We start from the raw sequence: 22,944 nt of genomic DNA on the forward strand, positions 1-22,944 counted from the left end.
ATAACTCTGATTTTCTGAAATTTTATTGCCACTTAAGGGCTTGTTTTGGCACATAATGATCCTGCACATACCCATGATATTATCCTTAAGTCAATCTATATCCCCAACACTTCACATTCCTATCATTATTGAAGATGAAGTTCTCCCCCTAATAGATAGAACTAATCTTCTTCCCAAGGAAGATTGTCAACCTGTTCCTATGGATGTGTCTATGCCTTCTCCTAAGGAACAAAACAATATTCCTCCTAAGCTTAGACTCGGACCTCCTCCTCATGATGGACCTGGTCTCCTTCCTACACCTAATATTCCTCCTTTGTATGGCATAGTTCTACCTCCTTCCTCTCATAGAGAGAAGAGGCCTGCTTCTCCGCTTATTCAACCTAAAAGACATCAACCTAAACCTTCAACTATCAAAGACGATAATATTCCTCCTTCACCAAATGATCCTCCTTATTCCCAGCCTTCCACTAGGACTTGACAAAATCGTCGTGCGAGAGAACACTGATGAAGACGTCGTGTTCGAGCTCGTGAAGTTATCCCTCAAACTATTCAATCTCCTATAACTCCAATAGTTGACATGATTCCCTTTTCTCCTAAGCAAGATGTTCAACCTACATCTCCAAATCATAAGCTGCACAAAACATATGATGGTTTTACTTCTATTCATGTGAGAGCTCCTCTTTCTATAAATCTTGATGAGGAAATGAGTGAAAATGATATCCATGATGCAAATACAACTCCTAATTTACCTCCCCATCAAGCTTCTCAAATTTGACTTCAACAAAGTCATCAACTGTTACAATTATGTCCTCTACCTTTTTACTCTTATGCACATGAAAGAAATCAATAAGATTTGATTCAACCTCACCTTGTGTGGCAACCTTTGTCCGACATTTTTGTGTACACAGAAGAGGGGAGTTTATTGCTTGTCATGCTCATAGTAGTTGAGTCCCTGCAGACTCTAAATTTAGCAAGAATGAATTAATTTAATTCTTCGGTGGTGTGTAGTGGGTCAGTTTTCTTTTTCTGGGTGTTTTTGTGGTGTTTTTAAATAAAGGTTGTGCAAGGCATTTGGGGGGAGGAGGACAACAGTATTGGGAGTTTTTGTTTTGGTTGGTTTTAGGCAAGGTTTTCTTAAACAAGGAAAACTTCAAATTTTAGGAAGAAGGTTAGAGAGTTGGGTATAGTTTTGGTGTGGAAAATTAATTATTAGTTTGTGGTATGTGAGATTGTGGAGACAAACTATTAGGAATGCTTTCAAGAAGTCATTGTTGTTGTTAATACATTTTGTTGCAGGTCTATGTGCATACCCATATCAAATTGGGATAATGAAATGTGAAGCCAATAGACTCAAGTTTATGTAATGAAAAGTTGATTAAAATTTTTATAGAAAATATCAAGTTTTTGTTTGCTCAAATTTGGTGTTTGTTTCTTAATATTTGTTGTTTCAAATCAGATTTGCATAGTTCTAGAAGTGTGTTTCAGGTGGTTGTTGAGTCAGTTTGAAACACCCAAGTTTTGTTTGCTAAAATTTGATCACATGATTCAAACATTTTTGTATTTTAGTCAACTCACAATGACTATGTAAAAGGGGGAACATGAGGCAAATTTTTAATTTTAATTTTGAATAATGTAGGATCATTACTACAAATCGATTTACAACCGTGAATTTGAATTTAGATAATAGATGGATAAATTGAAGATCAAATTTGAACTTCAAAAACACATTTGAATACACCATTGTACATATTAATCTTTTCATTAGTAACAAACCAAATAATAATATATCTAAAACAATAGAAATATACACAAAAAAAAAATCATCATTATAATTATGCATTCTAATTTTACAAATTTTAAAAAAATTATACAAAATTTTAGTTTTTTTTTTTTCTTATACATTTAATATTATAGATTACTTAAAATCCTTAAAATGATAACGAATAAATTAAATACCCATTAAAAAAATTAGAAATATTGCTTTCTGAGTTTTGTGCCCCCCAAGCAACAATAGGTTTAACATATTTGAATATATTATATATTATGTATTATGTATCAATGTCTATAATATATTTATTATAATTTGATAAATATTATTTATATTTTTTTTGTTAGTCATTGTGACTTTTAATTGTTAAATTGTATGGTATTAAAAAATAAAATTAATTCCAAAAATAACAGACTGTTGAAATGTACACAGAAAAGTAATTTTAAGAATGAACTTCTTGGTTTGGCAAACGATTTTTGTTTTGTCTTTTCCTTGAGGAAGGACTTTTAGGTCGAAGATCTTCAATGGCAGATGTTGTGCCTGTAAGATGAGGAGCATCGACTCTTTCCCACACTTTTCCTTCCAAATTCACAAAATTCCTCACATATGACTGCAAATCAATCACAAACACAAATTTTTTAGGATTTTTGTGCATTCCATATCAACTGTAAATACATTTTGAATGGTCAAAACAACAGTTCTATAAGATTAACAGGTACCTCTAAGTTAAAATTTGAAGATGATAGAGCATTCCCGATTGTCAACCAGCCATGCCGAAGGTTATGATCAGCACCAAAAATCTCAATCCGCCTCCGGCCTTGGACAAGGTGTTCAATTATGTTGTACACATAATCTGGCTTTTGCGTTGAGCCTGCACAGAAATTCACCAAAACAAAAGAAAATCAGTCCTGTGAGATTTTGATGAATCTGATACTGTGTAAAAAAACTATTGTTTTGTGGAAGAGTAGAAACCATATGGAGGCTCTTCGCTTATTACAATGTCGGCGTCAATATTGGGATGCATGAGATGATCCTGCATGTCTGCAGATATCATACCCTTCAAACCCACCAGACAATGTTCCTGCAAAATCAAAAACTTGCAACAATGGTCATGCCCACACAGAAAAATGTTTAAAAATGATATAATTTTTTTAGCAAATCAATGGTTATAATCACCTTGGTACGTTTGAATATAGAATTTGAGTCCCGATTGACGAAGTCTGACATGCTTCTGCTTTCGTGATTTGTCTTCAGCCAGCAGATATCGTCGATTCTCTTAAAACCCCACTGAAATTTTGAATAAAGCACAGTTCTTGACTTTAGTTTTTCTTCCATTAAAATGAAAAAGATTGCATGAATGTGGTCATATGAGAATGAGTTCAGTTTGGAGAGTTTGTTTTGTTATATGATATATTGTTTTCAGGTGAGAATTAAAAATAGAAGAGTAGTCATTTTATTGAAATGGTGTCAGATATGATCTTGATCTCATCTTTTATATCTATGAATTTGAATTATGATGGATAGTGCAATCAAAAAGCATATTATCAATTGAACAATTTCTTGATCTTACTTTTATTTTGATTATAATCTCTCCTTCACATCATATATAAACTAGCATAGGTCATATACATAAACTAACATAGATATATTAAATAAATCTATTTAAAAGATGCTAACAGATATACTTTCTGATACTTTTATATTGAAATTGTTATTGAGAATAGATAGAAACTTTCTGATATCTCTTAAGAGACTTTTAATGAAATCATACATCTTTTATATCATACTTTCACAAACTTAAATTTTGATAACTGATATAACCAAGAAACATAATATAATCAAGAAACATAATATCTCACACAGAAATTGAACAACCATTAATTTGTAATCCAAACCATACACATAAATCATAAAAAGCCTACCTTTTTAAAACACAGACGTCCCTCTGCAAGGCCTTCGTTAGAGCCAACCCAAAGGAAAATGAAGCACGGATTATCTGCAATTGCCTGCGAGAAAAGGAACTAATTCAATACAATCCCATCAGCAGTAAAAAAAAAGTGAGTATTACTATGAATTAAAACTTCAGGTACTACCTCTATTTCAAGGCTCCTAATGTCTTCCCATGTCCAGAAGTCAGTGGCATCCAAGACACCAGGAGCCCTGCGAACATATTCTTCCATGGGTGGGTCGATTAAAATTGCATCAAAAGTTGTCCCAAACAGTTCCTTGGAAAGCCTTGTCTCTCGCAGATCGCATTTCAAGTATACCGGATTGAAAGACCGTTTCAAAATCTGTTGGTCTTTCAGCTTCATGAGCTCCTTCAGATGCGGATACTCGTCAGGAACAACAGACATGTCAGGATCTCTGATAAAATTTTGGGGTCGGATTCCAGTGTCCACATAATGCTGAGCATAATCGTTTTGGGAGGCCCTTGTGGGAGGAAGTTTTCTACTAAAAGCACTCTTGGGACCATGAAAATCCATTAAAGGGCCTTGAAATTCACAGGGCATTTGTTGTTGAGAGAAGCTGAAATTTCCAGGAAAACCAGGAGGCGGAGCGCCATAGTTCATATAAGTGGGTGCCTGTAATTGCCATTGTTGTGGGTGGTGGGTGGAATAAGTGTTGTGAGGATTCCCATTGAGATTCCTCTGCCTTTTCCATCTGTAAACATCTTCATACTCATTTTGGGTGGAGGATGAAGATAATGAACGGTTGATAGAAGCGTCTCCTACCCTTCTGCCGTGTCTCCCCATTTCTATACAACAGTCTAGGGCAAAATAGTATTGGTCACTGTGAAGTTGATGGTGTGGGATTTCCTTTATGAGATGATAAAACTGATAAAAGCGATGAGAGAGCGTTCATAGCTGTAGATATATATAATGAAAAATATAGGGCATAGAGGATACCCCATAGGCCGACCCGCTTAGAATGAAAAGAAGCGTCTCGTCCTAACATACTTAGAAAGATTGTTCGATTACAATTACTTTCTCTCTCCCTTTGTTTCATTGATTTGTTTTATGGAGGATTATCATTATTTTCTTTTCATTTTTTTAATATGGAGGATAATATCTTCTATGGAGCAATGTTAACATTACTTTCTCTCTCTTTTTTTTTTAGATTATATATTTTTCAATTAAGAGCCAAATTTGTCCACCTCATTTCTTATAATGTCAAAATTTTGCACTGAGCAAGATTTGATTTGTGATGGGCTCACTAAGAATCTCTCAACTTTACCACCAAATCAAGTGTCCATTGATTTTCTTTTCTTTTTCATTGAGAGGAATATGAAATTTAGTATAGTAGTATGAAGTTTAGTCTAGCGATTTGGAGTTTAGCTCTTTAAAGGGCAAGTCTCCCCTATTATCATTACTCATTTTGTGATATTCTTTTTTATTAGAGCTGGCGAGGTCCCCTTCTCAATTTAATTAAATATAAATTGGGCATGCTAATAAAAAAAATATTAGAATAAAATTTTGTCAAGGAGAATTTTTTTATAATCAAATCTTCAATTATATGAAAAAATGATACAAAACACATATGATATAAAAATTAGTGGAATAATTTTTCTCTCTCAAATTTACTGAAGTTAAATTATATCATGTTTTAAATTTTAAATTTTGTATCAAGCTAATCTCAACATAAACGTACCTTAGAGGGTGTGTTGGATTTGAAATATACTTCTTGATAGAATTTGAAAGTTTTTATAATGAAAGGGAAAGTGATTGAATGTTGGGAATTGTCACTAGTCACACGTGGGCTATAAGTTTGAATGTTAGTCTATCCAATATTCTCCTTAATGTACGTATAAATCCTTCTAGAAATAGATAATCCTTATTGCAAAGTATCATTAAAATTAAAATATGTATAAAAAATCTCAAAATGGCTTAAAAAACTATTGTATGTGATAATGTACATACACTCCAAATTCTTGGGAATGAATCTACACCTATACATTCTTTAGTAATTTGAGCTCCTTCAACGAATGTTAATTAATTCAGTATCTAAAAAATATATGGAATACATTAATTAACACTTTTTGGTAGAGATGAAGTATACAATTCTTGTTGACTATTTGACTCTCAAAGAGTGTGAAGTTTAAGTTGGGTGTAAAACCTCTCTACATAATCTCCTATTTTTTGTCATCATTAGTACACTAAGATGAACTAGATAAATAAAATAAATATCTCAAAGAATAGTATTTTAGTCTCAAGGCCATAGATTGACAAAAAATAAAATAAAATAATCATATTCAATATATTTTTTAAAATAATAAATTTGAGAATAAAATTACAACAACACCAAATAATTTTAAAGATGAGAATGAAATTAATAAAACATCAATCAAAATATTTAGTGAATATTTTTATCGGTGAGCAATCAATAGGCCATGCACAAATATAGAAAATTTAAAGAAAAGTTACTAGTTCTTTTTGACATTGGGTAGTAGAGAAGGGTCGTGTGGTTATTGTGTCCTTTGTGTGATACTCTCACTCAAGGAAGGTTAATCACTAAGGAGATTTGTTTTGGACCATGATAAGAAAATCCATCAAGAAGGCCTACTTGAAGTCAAGATTAATACGTAGAATGAAAACATCTCTATTGAGCATCATCCCCTCACCACCACACTTACTTTTTATCTACACAAAATACTTTCGTTGGAAGATTAAAAGAACCCATTCTTATAAATATAATAAATAATGAAAGAAAGAAAACTAAGGAAGCACTCTTTTGTTTGTAAAATTAAAGACCTCATCATAGTGAAGAGGGGTTTTTGACCATTCAACTTATTTCCCAAGTAACCTTCCCATTTGTAGTGTAGATAGGGAAGCTACATAAGAAGGTATGTAGCAATTCGTTTAATTAAAGAACATACATGTAAGAAAAATAAAAAATAGATTATAATGTCACTTTTCTCCCAAAGCTATTTAAATACTAGCAATGGATTTAATGAGTTAGATACTAGAATCAAGATAACTTATAACATGTAATTATGTTATTAAAATATAACGTATGATAATTTAGTAATGTAGACACCTAAAATTGTCATGTCTAATTAAATAAATATCTTAATTTATTTAATTACTTTAGCCTAATTCTTCTATTAATTAAATAAATCTTTATTTATTTAATTAATTCATTTATCCTCTTCTAGCCTTATTTCTCATTTAAATAAATACATTTATTTATTTAAATTATCCTTTTCCTAAATTAAATAAATATCTTATTTATTTAATTGATCCCACTTCTTCTATTAATTAAATATATCTTTATTTATTTAATTAATTCATTAGCCTTTTCTACCCATGACACATGTCATTCATCTCTTAATTCATACACTACCTACCCTTTCATTATTTTATTATTTCTTTTACCTACCCTTTAATCATAGCCGACCTCTTTTACACTTCTCAATCTTATCCCTCCATTTCATATAGTGTCTTCTATATAAGGAGATGCTTCCTTCATTATCAAACCCTCACTCACTATGCATTTTAACCCCCCAACTATGCTTTCGAACTTGCATATGAAATCAAGCCTACTTGCAACCACATTTCCATTCTTTGTTGAGCTCTTGTGCACAAATAAAATCTGAGAGAAAATATATCAAGCAAGATCAATGGAGATAGGAAGAATGGAGATCCAAACCCTATTGGACATGTGATGGTATAATATTTGTGATTTCATTTGATTTGCATTGTCTTAGGTAATCTTCATATGTCATGGTGGATCTTTGTTGTTGTTAGGCTAGGGTTTTGTGGTTGAATTCATTTAGTCTTTCAATATTGTTGTTATCCACTTTCACCATATACAAGTAATAATTTCAATTATAGTGTAGTGGAATGAGGTTCACTAGTCTAGTTGAAGCAAAGTAGGAACCAAACCCATTCACATCAATAAACACTAAATAATAATCAACATGCCCAACTTCAAACCCTTGGGAGAGTTAAGCGCAATGATTGACTATTCTTCTCTTGTGTTTTGGTATGATTGGGTAAGATGAAATGAGAAAATGCAAGAACTAGGTATAAAGGTGTAAAATTAAAAATAATCAACATGAACAATAAGCTACAAAATAAACATGCAAACTCTAAGAATAGATTTGGAAATATGATTTAGAAATGAACTTGTGTCTATAATTTGAGCCTAAAAGTGGCCTAAAAGTACCGAACTATGGGGATAGGTGTCATTTCTAATTGTATGATGCAAATATCATACACACATTCTAGATCAAGATGTTGTACAAACTATCTCCCTAAAATTCTGCTATAAAAGTGTTTGACTAGGGGCCTAAGCCATAACTCCAGCAGTTTTTGCTTCAAATTTTGAATCTCTTTGTCCCAATCTGCACTTTATGAATATGCAATCCTTCACTATCAGATCCAAATCCTATTCACATAAAAGAGAGAAAATATGTTGGGTTGTATAGGGGCTTACCTTAGTCAAACCCTGGGTAGGTATTAACCTCCACTACAACAATGATGATTAGGAAATGAAAGCTTACCCTTGTAGAGGAAAATGTTGCATCGAAAGTGAAAAAATTGAATTGAAAAAATTATACCTCAAACTTGGTAATGTTGATGATGCAATGCTCCTTAAATAAGACCCTCAAGTTTTGATGCAATAAAAATGACATGACAAGGCAAGATCAATTATGAAACACCACTTGCATGAAGATTTCATGTAACTTGTTGCTCCATAATGCTAACATCTTTATAAATTCACTCATAATACTTGCTCAAGGAGTTGATTAGAATGTGTAGGTATGAAAATGAATTAGGAAAGATTTTCTTATATAGAGTTCCCAAGATATTTCATAAATTAGGTTGACATCCAATGGTCAAATCAAATATCGGGATCAAGTAACAACTAGTTGGAATTGACACACTGTCAAGTTCAAATTTGGGCCCAATCTAGGGGGACAATGGTGCCTACTGCCCTAGTCCATCATAACTATGGTGCCTAGTGCCATAGTCCACCTAAAAAGGGGTGGAACAAGGGAAAATGTGGCATGCATAGACTTAGAGAACATAATCTAAGTACCATATTAACATATAACAATAGTTTGATAGTAAATTGACCACAAATAGGCTTGGAAAGAGCCATGGAGAAGCACACTAAGAAAAGTGGCCAAAAGGGGATGTAAAATTGTAAGGGGTTATATTTTATGACACTACATTAGCTCTCACTTTATCGGGACCATGAAATTATGCTCATACTCATGGTAAAGTAGAAGGAAGATAGGGGGATAGATTTTAGCAATCGGGAGAAAGATTAATAAGATGTAAGATGACACTAAGTTTGAGAGAGCAGGTCTGCAAGTTGAGGATCTTAACTCACACAACTACATCCAAGGAAGGAAACATATATGTCATTAGAAAGCTTTGTTGGTGATAGATTTGAGAAATCAAGAGCAAGATTAATAAGATAGAAGATGACACTAAGTTTGAGAGAACAAGCCTGCGAGCTAAGGATCTTAACTCACACAACCACATCCAAGGAAGGAAACATACATGTCATTAGCAAGATTTGTAGGTGATAGATGTTGAGGTGTCAATGATGATGTGGCTCTTGACTAATGACAAAGGTTAAGGTGTCTTTGTGGATATGGTAATTGTGGTTTCCTACTTGTTAGATTGCTTGCTACTATAACAGTGAAGTTGTATGGTGTCTATACTGAGATTTTTTTATTGTGCTCTATGGCAGTTGTTTGCCTTCTTGTTGTTGACACTCTTGGTTAAGTGTCGTCACTTAGTGCAACTAAATAAGGAATTGTTGGAGGAAGACAATGGATAGGACATAGTGTGTGTAAAATGTTCTTGTATTGAGGATTGTTATAGTTTTTGAAGGATCTCAAGGATGTGTTGAGCATATACTTTGTGTTCAATGCCTACCATCTTGGTCTTGATGTCTAACTTACTTTGGTGACATGGTTGATAGTACTAATATTTGGCTATTGCTCTATGGAGAGAGTTGATGAAGATATTTTCTTATACTATCAAATATGAAATGGTATACGGATGAATGATTCTTGATTAGTCTACTAGAAAGCAATGATTGTTGTAGTTGTTGAGGAAGTGTTCATTGCCAATAGTGATGTAATTGACATGAGTAACTATGTGATTGGTTGAATAGATCATGGTTGAGTAGATCATTGAGGATGTGATGGTGAGACTGCATTGGTTATTATTTGTCATGGCTATTGCTTATATGTAGTTTTCATGATTTACTTAACTACTATGAAGAGGTTGATGAGAGGAACAAATGGATATCTATTGTAGATGGAACTTGTGGATGTCTGCAAGTCCTTGGTGTCTGATGTTTGCACTAAGTTGACTGCATTGAGATTGTTGTCTAGTTTATGTAAGAGTTGTGCACAAAGGAAGTTTCTAATTTTTGTAAAGATACATTGAATGTGGAAGCTTTTGAGAAGCTGTTTCCTTTTGCATTGTAAACTCTACAAATACAATGTGTTGTAGAAGAGAAGTATAGTGAAGTATTTTTGAAAGACGATGCTATGCTACAGAAATTATTCTAGATTTTGATATCACAGTTGAAAACACTTGAAAGAGCATAAACTCTGCATATTGTTTGTAAAAGCTTTTTACTATAATACAATTGATTTGTGCTTTGGTGTGGTGGGTTTTTTCCTGAAAGGGTTTTCCCATGTGAAATCTTTTGTGTCACGTGTTTATGCTAAATCTGAAATTTATCTTGTGTGTGTTTTTCTTTATCTGTAATGTTGTTAAGGGGTTTGCAAAGAAATTTGCATTCCGTCTCCTTGGGGGTTTACATTAGGAAGTCTGTTTATGCTCCTTTTCTTTCCTTTCAATAACTTAATTACTTGTGCTGGGTAATTTATTTGTCATTTTCACAGATTTCTCCTTTTTATTTAATTTGACGTGGCCTTCGGTAATTTATCTCTACTCTTGGCACCTTTATTTTGCTATTCAAAATAATTCTTTTGAAATTTATGCATTTACCATTATTTTTCAGTTGCTACTTATTGTAGCGTCGTAAATTGTATGCACTTGCTAGGGTGGTACAATTTCACACTTGGTTTAGCACCTGCCTTAGCGCATTTTGCATTTTGCATTGCATTTCCCCTTTGGCACTTAATTAGGTCTAAGGTTCTATTTTTATCATCTCCCATATCATAAAGTTGGGCCCTTTTCATTAAAGTGTGCCCCTTTTATTTTATTCCTCCAATACATCATTTAATCAAAAACCCTAATTAGGTCCTATTTTGAACTTGGGGGCTTGATTTCGGGGGTCAAAACATCTTGAAATCATCTGTAACTTCGGGATTTTCTCTAAAATCATCATATCCGACGGCCCTAAAAATTTGGTGAAAAGTTGTCAGGACCATGGCACCCGGAGTGCACACGGTCCCGGACATTTTTCTCGAAATTTTAGGAGTGCAATCCAATCATAAAATAAAGCTTAACCCCAAGAAATTGGTGGGAGATTCAATCTCTAGGTCAGCCAAAAGTTGAAATTAAGACCTAGGGTTTCATATATAAGAGCTCTCTTTCTTCATTTGAAAGGATTAGAATTTTGGTTTCAGGGGCCTTCTACGCAGCGAAAGAGCAGATCTTTGAAGACTTCAACAACATTCAACATCCACCCATCAAGCATTCATCAATTTCATTCATCCATTTAGGGCTTTGAAGACATTGAAGAGCAATAGGGGATCACCGACTGAAGATTGGCTTGTACCCCTCCCTTGGGGTTGGGTATGATTTCATGTTGTTTTCATGTCTTTGCATAAGCCTCATTATATCATTTGTATTCATGCTTTAGATCACTTTGCATCTTGATTTGGAGCATTTACATTATCATTTACAAGCAATTAGGGTTTACTTTCTAGGTTGCTCTAGCTTGCTTATTTGCATTTTAGGATCTTGCACACACACAAGGTCTGCACACACACTACTTTTACAATACAACTTGGCTATTCGTGGAGGTGGAAATCACCAAAGTGGGGGTTTGACTAAGGCAAAACCCTATATAGCCGCCCACCATACCTTTTCAGATATAAGTGCAGATTTCAGGATTCAGACAACGCCGCAAGTTGCAAATCCAACAGAAGCAGACAGAAACTGAGCTACACACCAAATTTCAGGGCAAAAGACCAGGACAGGGGCGTGGGGCACCCTGGTCCTGCCAGGACAGGGGTGCTGGGCGCCTTAGTCCCTGGGACAGGGGCGCTGGGCGCCCTGGTCCTTTTGTCAGACAACAAGTTTCAGCATTTCTAACAGCTTTTCAGGTTGCAAAACAACAGTCTCAGGAGCAGAATCAGGACAGTGGCGCCTGCGCCCCCATCCCGAACATTTTCACTCAGATTTTAACTCCGGGTACACATCTGCATTCTTGCCTTGTCCTTGTGTTTACAGCTTTCCATTGTTTAATCTCAATTCTGCAATCTTGTTCACACTTGCACTTTAGGGTTAGGAATTGAACTTGCATCATTTTATCTTTCAATTACAACAAAGGAATAGAAACCCTAATAGGTAGCCCGTGGCTCTCTCTTCCACAAAAAGAAGTAGCCAATTGTGTGATACCTCTAGGCTCTTTCGTATTCCACAATGTTTGTCAAAAGGTAGGATTAGGGCATGTTAGCCTAGTCTCGCTTTTTCCCCTACACACTTATATATTTATTTTGAATGAAACATGATGGTTCTATTTTAATTAGATATTTTTGTTGTTGGATTTTTATTTATTGAAAGTTAACATTCTTTTCTTTAACATGGCCATGTCATTACACTCCATCCTGTGCTGCCATTGTGGGTTACGCCTCTCCATGTAATAAAATTAATTTTAATACTTTTAATTTTTTATTAATAATTTACGTACTTTAATTTTAATATTGACATTTCAAATATTAACAAGAACATTTTAATAGAATATATTTTTATAATTTTATAAAATATAAAATAAATTTTTACTATAAATTTTTTTCATTTCTAAATACTGATGGGTTGAACTAGTTAAAAATGAAAAATAAAATTGAATGAACATTGTTGTGCCTTGTGAGAATAAAAAACTAAAACACAAATACTCACTCCAATTAAAAAAAACTATACCCGGATATCCGCGCACCTGATCACTAAATATAGCTTCAGAGTTTCTGTTGAATATTAGGGGCAACGTCCATATTCTTCAAATTTGAACTTGGGTTGCTCACCAATATGAAAACAATTGCACCTCACTAGTTTCTTTTTTGGAGATTGCAGGTAACAATTACACCAGTCCTTCGCTTAAATAGTTTATATTTTCCTTCTTCTGGTGGTTCTCGTCTTCCTCTAATTTATTCACATGAAATTTCTTCCAGCAAAATTAGCATAACATGCAAATACAAGTTTATTTGTAAAAAGAATTTGAACGGCTTGATTATGGTTTTATCCTCCATTTTTTTTCCCAAATTTTCTACGAACAAGAAGGGCAATGGCTCTCTATTTCTACAGGATACCATGGTTTTATCCTCCCTCTTCGTTGTACTGTAACAGCGTAGTGAAAATGGACCAGCAGGGTTATGTTCGTTCTGAATATTTGCCACATGGTTGATGACTCTTTTTGTCATTGTTTTGAGGGCAATGAGTAATTTGCCTTGCCCTGCCCCTGAGCAGGTGTTAAGCCTCAATGCCTAAATATGTCGAAAACTTGAACAAATAGTGATGGCAATAGAATTCAAATTATTCTTTGAATGATTGGGAAGCTGCTCAACCATATACCAAACATGCAAGTGGTTTATGACCAAGCTCGGAAACACAGTACCCACTGATTTTTTGGAATTTATCCTTGAACTTTTAGACTAGAATTAAAAAGAAATTGCTTAATGCTTAAGGCAAGTTAAGGGTCCAATTGCATAAGAGTTGATAGATGTTCACTTCAGTACTGTAGCTTCTTATAGTGAAAATATGCTTCCTATTATCTCTAAATTTTGATACCAACAAATTAAAAAAAGTAGCATATAAAAAAAGTATTTATCCAGCTTTTAATAAATTCAACAGCTATATGAGCTGTGTGAAGTTCAATGGTATAGTATTCGCTCTAGCCTTTTTCATCTCATCATCTTTTTCCATTGTTTTAAGTCTTTAAGGGCTCTTTCAGACTTCTACTCTTTAAGCCTAAAGCTTTGGGACGAAGAATGAATTGTTCTGAGATTCCCAACCACAAGTCGGAATCTATCTTTAACATTTATGCTCCTGAGATGGTAAATAAATCAAAGCCGCTTCGATTTGACAATAAAATTGTACAGGACATAATTTGTTGAACCATTCTTGAATTCTCTGTGCTCATATTTCACAATTAAAATGGGAGTTGAAGGAATCTATACTTGCAACTAGCTTCGACTTCAAACTTAGTGAGAAAATGTACATCTTGAGTTAAAAATATCTGGGTTGCAAATTAGAAATTCTTGCTCAAAGGAAGATTACTATGAACAATCTTGGATTAATATTGATAACAGTCATAAAGGCAGATGACCATAAGAGCTTCAAATTTGTCTCAAATCTTTTTTGATAACTTAAAATTTGTCTCAAATCTGATTGAGAACTGGGTTTGACTTTAACCAGTATGAATTCATAACAGAATATACAATCTCTACCAGATAATAATTTTTTGATTTCTTTTCAATCAAATTCCACTCTATCAGATTCTTCGTGAGTGACAAATTGTGTCTCCAAGAATTCAGTAAATGAAGAATATTTTTCCAGAGTTGTTAGAACTGCACTTTTTAACCCTGTGGACAGTAGTGACTGGATGCTTGGTCAAAGCCAAAATTAAACTTCACCTGTAAAATTTATCCATATTTTGAGTGTTGTGATATGCATGTTATAGCATAATGACATATATCCGAGTTCTATAGATTGTAATAACATATGTCAATCCCTTTTCACTGGCACCAAAAACTGTTGTGACAAATTGCTACAGCACTGTATGAAATGAAAGTGAATAAGGTGAACAATTATAAACAAACATTGAGCTTTGTTAATCATCAATTTCAAAACTTGTGTAACCCAACTTCTCAATTCATGTGTGATAATCAGTTTTTAAAACATGGCATTTTATGCTTCAAAGGTTAACATACATGCAGTCAAGTTTCCCATTGATTGGTCAATAACAATTATTCCATATATTGCTCGGAAGAAAAAATTGCTTGAGTTTAATGTCCTTTGTCTTGGTTTCCCGCATTTTTGTGTCAATTTAATTTTGTTATGTGTATGTTATGGTCCTGATAGATGAACGTTATAAAGGGAACCTCCCTTGAAAATAGAGGAATGATTCAGTCCTGTGTACTGTTCCTTACGATTTTGACTTAGACAAATGTTAGGGATAACATTTTTTGGCACTGCTATGGGGCATGAAGCAAAGATTACGAGAAACCCCACATCCACACTAGAAGGAGCCCATGACAATTTGAGATGATGGTCCTGTAGTACAACCACACAACAACTCGATTGAAGCTGATCATGAACACGTCTCAAGCAATCCATGAAGTCTTGTCTTTGATAATAGAACAAGTTACACAACATTGGAGACAAGCAGCAGTTGTACTTGATGAGGAAGAAGACAGCGCCACATAAACCCATGCATTCCTCCACCATCTCTTGCAGGAAGAGTTATTTGTTGTCTTTGACAAAGAGTAATACCTCATTTGGTCCCTCAACGATAAATCAATCTTTCTTCAAACTGGTAGAGAAAAGATTCATTAGATCTTGAAGTCAAGCACGCAGAAGCACAAATCAATTCTTTGATTTCCAGCAAAGCTTCAATTTCAAACTCAGCAAAGCAATCCTTGAGAGGAAAAGATGCACAAAACAGTATAGGAACCTTTCATCAAGCCTTGAGAAGTTGGCAAAGATCTCACATAGCATCTCTAATCTCAGTCAATTTCTTCTACTTTATGGAATTCAGATTACTCTTATTCAGATTGCACATCCAACCACAGCACTTGTGCCATGGGAAAAGAAAAGTGGACTGTCATATTTGGCTCATCTTCATGACTTGCCATCTGGTTTATCGAAGAACTTCCAAACATTTATAGGTGATGGTTCCCTTCTTCGAGAATAGCATTTGACAGCCCTTACTGCTGCATGCAGGATTCTTGGTGTAGCACATGAAGATGTAGTGGTAAGGTTATTTGCAGAATGTCAGAAAGTCTCATTGGCATAGCCTCTGATTGGTTTTGGCACCTTTTGGTCAAATGTATCACCAGTTGGGATGGCTCGAGGACAAGGTTCATTGCTCAGTTCAAATTTGAGAGGATGACCATGAATTATTTCCAAAACTGTCAAATATAAAGAAGAAAGATAACTAGGCCACAAATTGATTAACAAAATTCCAACACTTGCAAGGCCTACAACTGCAAACTCTCTTCTTCATGAATTCTCACAATCCAGAATCGAAATATGAGTTAGGATGTCCCAGTGGCCTTGACATTGCTCAAGATCTAGCTATAAGCATCGAGTATGGTATGAATCAATCTGGGAAAATGAGGAAAGAAATTGGTAAAATTAATCTTCACAAGATGATGATATCAAGAATCTTTTGAAGGCTTTGATGAATGAAATCACCATATTCAAAAGAGTCCAAGGTGTAGGATAAGGAAACATACAATCAAAAACCAATCCCTAGTAGGGTGGTTAGAGAAGACCATTTATTCCTTTCAAACCATAGAAACGGGACTCGCTTGGACTCGCCCGGACTCAGCGAGTCCGAGTACAAGTCATGCTTGGCGAGTCCTAGGGACTCGGACTCAGACTCGCCGACTTGGCAAGTTTGGCTCAAACTTGCCAAACTCGGCGAGTCCCGAGCCCCAGACTCGGCCGGCGTGGGCCAAAAGTAAAAGACAAAAAAAAAATTACTTTGCAATATTTTTTTAATTCCGTTTTTTTTTGTTAATTATCTTCTATCCCTAAAAGTTACTTTCATTTCATTCACTTGCAAAAAAAAGAGGAGTAAAGTGAGTTGGGAAGAAAAACAAGGGTGCATAGAAGGAAAACCAGCAAGGAGGAAGCTCAAGTTTTCTTCAATTTGTCACATTGGAGCTGCATTGTGTTTGGATTTGGTGCATCAAGAGTTCGATAGGAAGACTTTGCAGCTCATTTCAAGCTTGTTGTAAGAGATAAGATTGTTTTTTGAAGATTAGTTTGTTTCTTGTGTGCAAAAATTCCATTTTCTATTCATTTATTTTGAAAGTTTTACATTTTCTTTCAAAATCTTTTGTATGTTTGTATGTAGCATGTAGTATGTAGTTGTAGTGTTGTACTATGCAGGGTTTGTAAATTTCTTTTTTTTTTAAAGTAAGGTTTGACAAACCCTACTTTAGTTTTTTTGAATGTATTAATTTTATTTTGTATTTGTAATGTTTTATTGCAGCAAACTTCACTTTATTATTTGCCTCAACTTCAAGTTTCACAAAACTATCCTAAAATGTCTACTTCAGCTTCTAGACCCCCCATTAGAAAGGACCCTGCTTGGAAATATCATGAGGGTTTTCCAGGGCAAAGAAATGGGCAAACAAAATGTATGTTTTGCAAAACAATATTCCATGGAGGTATATATAGGCTGAAATACCATATTGCTGGTGTGCGTGGACATGATGTCGAACCATGCCTAAAAGTAGTCTCTGAGGCCGTATGTGAATGTTATGGAATGGTTGAGGAAATTGAAAGGAAAAAAGAAACAAAAGGAGGATCGAGCGGCCATTGGGAGAGAGACAATTTTAGGAAGAGGGACACAATTAGGTTGTGTTGGAGGCCCTTCTTCCTTACCTCCATATCGTCCCACTCAGTTTGCTACTGCTGGTGCTTCCGCTTCTACTTCTGCTTCTATAAGTGGCAGTGCCACCGCCATTTCTCATGCTCCTAGCACTAGCAGTTGTAGTGGGAGTGTTAGCATTGGACCTAGGATTCGTAAATCTAGGTTGGATTCCTTCTTTGTGCCTCGTACTACTTCTGCGTCCCAACCGTCACTTGAGGGCATGGGTTGGAACAAGGAGGTCCATGATGCTGCTAAAATGGCAGTTGGTAGGTTTTGGAGCTACAGTTGTATTCCATTCTTTGTAGCCAGGTGAATGTTTTACTAACTTTTATGTTTGATAACTTTGATTGTTTTAATTTTTATACTTAACTTATCTCATTGAATTTTTATACTTAACTTATCTCATTGAGTTTCTTTGCGACAGGTCTCCTTATTGGCAAGAAATGGTTGATGCCCTTACCATATGTGGGGCGGAGTTCAAAGCCCCTAGTGAGAGTGATTTGAGGGGACCCATTTTGTCTCAAATGGTGGATGATGTGAAGAAGGATTTAGATGAACAATGCCAGATATGGAGCACTAAAGGTTGCACCATCATGACTGATGGTTGAACGGATAGGAGAAATAGAATTCTCCTTAATTTTCTTGTTTCTTCCGCAGGTGATTGATTAATTTTAGTTTCATATAGTCTTTAATTTTTTATTTTTTATCTAATGGTTTATTGAATGATCATTGACCTAGCTTTATTTTTTTATTTCAAGGGGCACCGTTTTCATCAAGTCCATTGATGCCTCCGCCCATTGCAAGAATACCACCTACCTATGTGAGCAGATAGAGGAGGTGATTGAAGATGTGGGTGAGGAGAATGTGGTACAGGTGGTGACCGACAATGCAGCAAATTATGTTGTTGTAGGTAAACTTTTGATTACAAACTAATTTTGTTTGCAAATTAATTACTATCTTGTAGTTTGTACCTCCATTAATTACAATTTACAATGCAACAAATTATGTTTCTGCAGGTAGACTATTGATGGAGAGGCACCCATCTATAGTTTGGACTCCATGTGCTGCTCATTGCATTGACCTCATGTTGGAGGATATTGGAAAAATCCCATGGGTCAAGAGATGTGTAGAAAGGGCAAGAAATGTCTGCAAATTTGTATATAATCATTCATGGGTGTTGGCTCTTATGAGAGAATACACAGAGCAGAAGGAGTTAGCTCGTCCAGGAATCACAAGATTTGCCACAAACTTCCTCGCATTGAAATCCATGCTTAGGTCTAAGTCTGCCTTGAGACGTATGATTGTTGGTGAGGAGTGGTCTTCCTCATCCTATGCTACCACCCCTGTAGGGAAAGATATGACAGACTGCATTTTTGATGGGCAAGATTTTTGGGTCCCTTGTGATGAGATAGTGTAGGTAATTTTTTTATAAATTCTACAATTTAACTTCATGTTTTATAACTTATTATAGGTATTCTCTTATTTGCTCATTTTTCTAAATTATACAATATTTTCAATTTTGTAGTTTGTTAAGCCCTTGGTGGTTTTGTTGCGAGTTGCGGATGGAGATAAGTCTGCAATGGGCTATATATATGAGGGCATGGATAGGGTGAAGGAGGCCATCAGATTCATCTATGGAGGAGATGAGAGCAAGTATGGTCCCATTTGGGAGATCATTAATAGGAGATGGCATCATCAGCTTCATAGGCCCATCCATGCGGCAGCCTATTATCTAAATCCGACATTCCGTTTTATCCCTTCTTTCAAGGCTGATGTGGAGGTCCTGAATGGGCTATACACAATCATGGAGAAGATGGGACCCACTGGTACTTCTCAGATAGACCTTTTTCGAGAGCTATAGTTGTTCTCATATGCACAAAGGGAGACCTTCTCTCATCCTGTCGCTAAAGACGGTAGGACAACTATGATTCCAGGGAAAAATAAATTGTAAGGCTTAATTTTAGTTTTATTCAATACTATATTGTAACTTGTTAAATGAGTTCATGAGTGAGACTGATTTTATTTATTTTTCTCATTTCAAATTCAGATCATTGGTGGAGCTTTTTTGGCCCAACAACACCAAATATTCAGAAGTTGGCCATTCACATCTTTAGCCAACCATGCAGTGCATTAGGTTGTGAGTGCAATTGGAGCATGTTTGAGAACATACACTCCAAGAGGCACAATAGATTATCTGTAGAGAAGATGAATGATCTCGCCTTTGTTCACTACAACTTTCGCCTGAGAATGAGAAAGAATGCATTAGTTGACATCTCTCCTATCATTCTAGATGAGGTTGATCTTGAAGCAGAGTGGGCCAATGAGAATTAGACAGCTCCTAGGACTCCTACAGTTGTCTTTAGTGATGATGACATTGATTGGATCGACCAAGTAAATATAAAGGCTGAGGCTGTAGCCATGGTAGAGGAGGAGCAGAGACCACGAGTAGAGACAGGAAATACTGAAACTTAGAGTGACATAGTTGTTCCTGATGTTGGTGAGCATGGCATGGTGTCACGGGGAGCGACTATGGCTGTTGAATCATCTAGGACCTACTTTAAATGCCTTCGCAGGGGGCCAGGGCGAGAGGGTGCACGACCCTCTAAGCCATAGGCTTGTACACTTGTATTTGTATTTAGTATTTACTATTTACCTTTTGTATTTGTATGAAACATTTGATGATGATCATATGATGACATGGATTTTTTATTCCATGAGTTTTGTAATATTGTATACATTTGACAATATTTATATATCTATGTTTGTTATTTTCTTCAGCTACAATTTGCATTTATGCTTATGTGATTGATGTATACTTGTGTATGTAATCAAATGAGTTGAGTTTGATGATGTTTTTGTGTCTTTAAGGTGTATTCAATAAAGGGTGTCTGAAACAAGTTTTAAATCTTAAAAAATCTCTAAATTTCTTAAGTTTTTCACTTTTTCGAGTCCAGCCGAGTCTGGAGCAGGGTTTGATGCCGAGTTTCGAGTTCGAGTCTGAGTCGGCCTTGCCAAGTCTGAGCCGAATCTGAGTCCCATTTCTTTGTTTCAAACCTCTTGCAAATTGGTGGTGTTGTCAGAAAAGTTTGCACCCTTGTTGAGTTATCAACTCAACAACCTCTTGTAACATGGGATGACTTCTCAAAGTGTGGGCTTTTTCATAAATTGAAGTCAACCTCCAAAGCGGGCTGGTTCCCTTGGAGTTCACCTAATTTAACTTACCTATTGTTGTTGCTAAGAAAAGGGGTGGAGAAAATATTGAAATGAAACCCAAGACCTAAAAGATGATGCACCAAACCAATTTCAAGATCTATACATTGTTTTAGACACACAACTAATGAGTGATAAGGATGGTTTATGCACAACTCAAAGGTTTTACATGCCCATGCATCAATGCTTTGTAGGAAGGTTACAATACTCTGAGATAGGAAGGTTATGATATTCACCATCTCAGAAGGAAAATGTAGCATTTCTTCACAACTTTTGATTGTTAGTATCATTTACACAACATACCTATAAAAATATATATTCTCTGCTTAAATGTGTGTTGATAATGAGACATCATATCAAGGATTTTTTTGCATATCACAAAAGGCTACATCAATCATCTGATAACACACAATAAACAACTTCTAAAAAGGAAAAGTAACTTGTCTTTTACTGATTGAAAAGGTATATAGTTGTGTACAAGACTGAAAATTCTTGCTTCTCAGTCTGAAACTGAGTTATAATGAGTTACCATACAAAATTAAACTAGAAAGACTATTGTTTTAGGTTACAATCCTTAGTCTAAACAACAAGAAATTCTAGAAAACTACCATTAGGCCTCCTAATATGTTGTCTAACAACTTTCTAAACATTAGGAACATGTGTTGAAGAAAGAAACACAAGTGTTTACATTTGTGTTCCACGACATTTTGGGGATGGGGATGGGGGGATGGCAGGGGACACATTTTGGGGATGATAGTCCTATATATATATATATATATATATATATATATATATATATATATATATATATATATATATATATATATATATATATATATATATACACAGAGAGAGAGAGAGAGAGATATGCCAATAACTAATCATGACAACCGTAGTATAACTTCATAATAAATTTCAATATAGTAGTGTAACATGTTGGTGTTGGAAATAAGCCACACCTGGACCGACAATGGATTGGTCCAAGAGGGGCAAGTAGCTTAGTGGTAGAGCACTCCAACAGCGTATGGAAGGTGCTAGGTTCGAGTCCTAGCTGGTCCATGTCTCAACATGGTATCAGAGCCAGGTTGGTAGAGATAAATAAAAGATAGTGACATTTTTTAATTAAAATTCAAACTTGCATTCAGAATCAAAGGAAGAATAGACACAACAACAAGGCTAAGAAAATAATAATTCATGTTGTTAAAGATCGCATTCTTCCAACCATATCAAAACTAACTACAGCTTATGAAATGTTCAAGACCATTCAAAATTCATATGAAATAAATAATGCAAGCAAATTGCTCACTTTAAAACAATAATTAATGCATATCTACATGAACAAAGGAGAAACAATCACATCCTATTTCATGAGGATTTCAGAGTTGAAAGACCAATTGTCAACTATTGGAAATAATGTAGATGATATGGAGCTATCTCTAATAGAACTTAAGGGATCACCATCCAGTTGAGAATCCTTTATTCATGGCATTAGTGCTCGACCAATGCTATCGAAATTTAATTAACTCAAGAACAATTGCACTCGAGAAGAATCTCGACTAATTACAAGAGGGATGGGTCCAAACAAAGAGGGAGAAATTCAAGCACTACATGCTAACACAAGCAACAAAGGGAAGAAAAGGAAGCTCAAACGGAAGAGAGGAAATAATCACAAAAGCAGAGACTTCTCCAAGATTCAATGCTACAGGTGTGATAAATTTGGACACACTCATAGGTTTTGCCTGGAAAGAAAGAAAGCCCAAGCAACCATAGCTGAAGTCAAGGAAGTAGAGAATCCTCTATTATTCTTAGCCTTATCAAGTGAACTAAACTCAAACAAACATATGTGGATAATCGATAGTGGAGCATCACCACACAACCGAATTTAGAGATCAATTTGAAACCTTTGAAGGGCACTCAACTAAAGAAGTTACAATAGGAGACAATTCTACCTATCCAGTGAAACGAATTGGGACCTTCTCAATTCAATTAAGATCAAGAGTTGCATTACAATTGAAAGATGTTCTTTTTGTACCGAGTATCAAAAGGATTTGGTCTCTATTTCAGGACTAGCTGATCAAGGATATCGCATCACCTTCCATGAAGTTCTACTCTGGCCAAAAAATTCCAACATGAAGGATGCTATTTCTATAGGATCTAGAGATGGTAGTTTATATAAACTATGTAATGCTAAAAAACAAGCA

General features: G+C 35.1%; 1 protein-coding gene across 1 annotated transcript; it reads right to left on the reverse strand.

Moving 5' to 3' along the window:
- Nucleotides 1-2,210: 2,210 nt before the first annotated feature.
- On the reverse strand, nucleotides 2,211-4,521 carry LOC131055862 (uncharacterized). Its single transcript, XM_057990178.2, has 7 exons — nucleotides 3,862-4,521; nucleotides 3,691-3,774; nucleotides 3,556-3,579; nucleotides 2,945-3,055; nucleotides 2,741-2,849; nucleotides 2,488-2,639; nucleotides 2,211-2,378 (listed from the first exon to the last, which is right to left on the reverse strand). The coding sequence occupies exons 1-7, from the start codon at nucleotides 4,519-4,521 to the stop codon at nucleotides 2,211-2,213; spliced, it is 1,308 nt and encodes a 435-aa protein (XP_057846161.2).
- Nucleotides 4,522-22,944: the final 18,423 nt, after the last annotated feature.

This window comes from Cryptomeria japonica, chromosome 11 (assembly GCF_030272615.1).
Source record: "Cryptomeria japonica chromosome 11, Sugi_1.0, whole genome shotgun sequence".
NCBI classification, from domain to species: Eukaryota; Viridiplantae; Streptophyta; class Pinopsida; order Cupressales; family Cupressaceae; genus Cryptomeria; species Cryptomeria japonica.

Coding starts and splice junctions, on each gene's coding strand:
- LOC131055862 (XM_057990178.2), bottom strand. CDS start 4,521: ATGGGGAGACACGGCAGAAGGGTAGGAGACGCTTCTATCAACCGTTCA. Junction 3,056..3,555: donor CAAAATTTAAGTTTGTGAAA/GTATGATATAAA, acceptor TCAAAATTTCAG/TGGGGTTTTAAGAGAATCGA. Junction 2,850..2,944: donor CTATATTCAAACGTACCAAG/GTGATTATAACC, acceptor TTGATTTTGCAG/GAACATTGTCTGGTGGGTTT.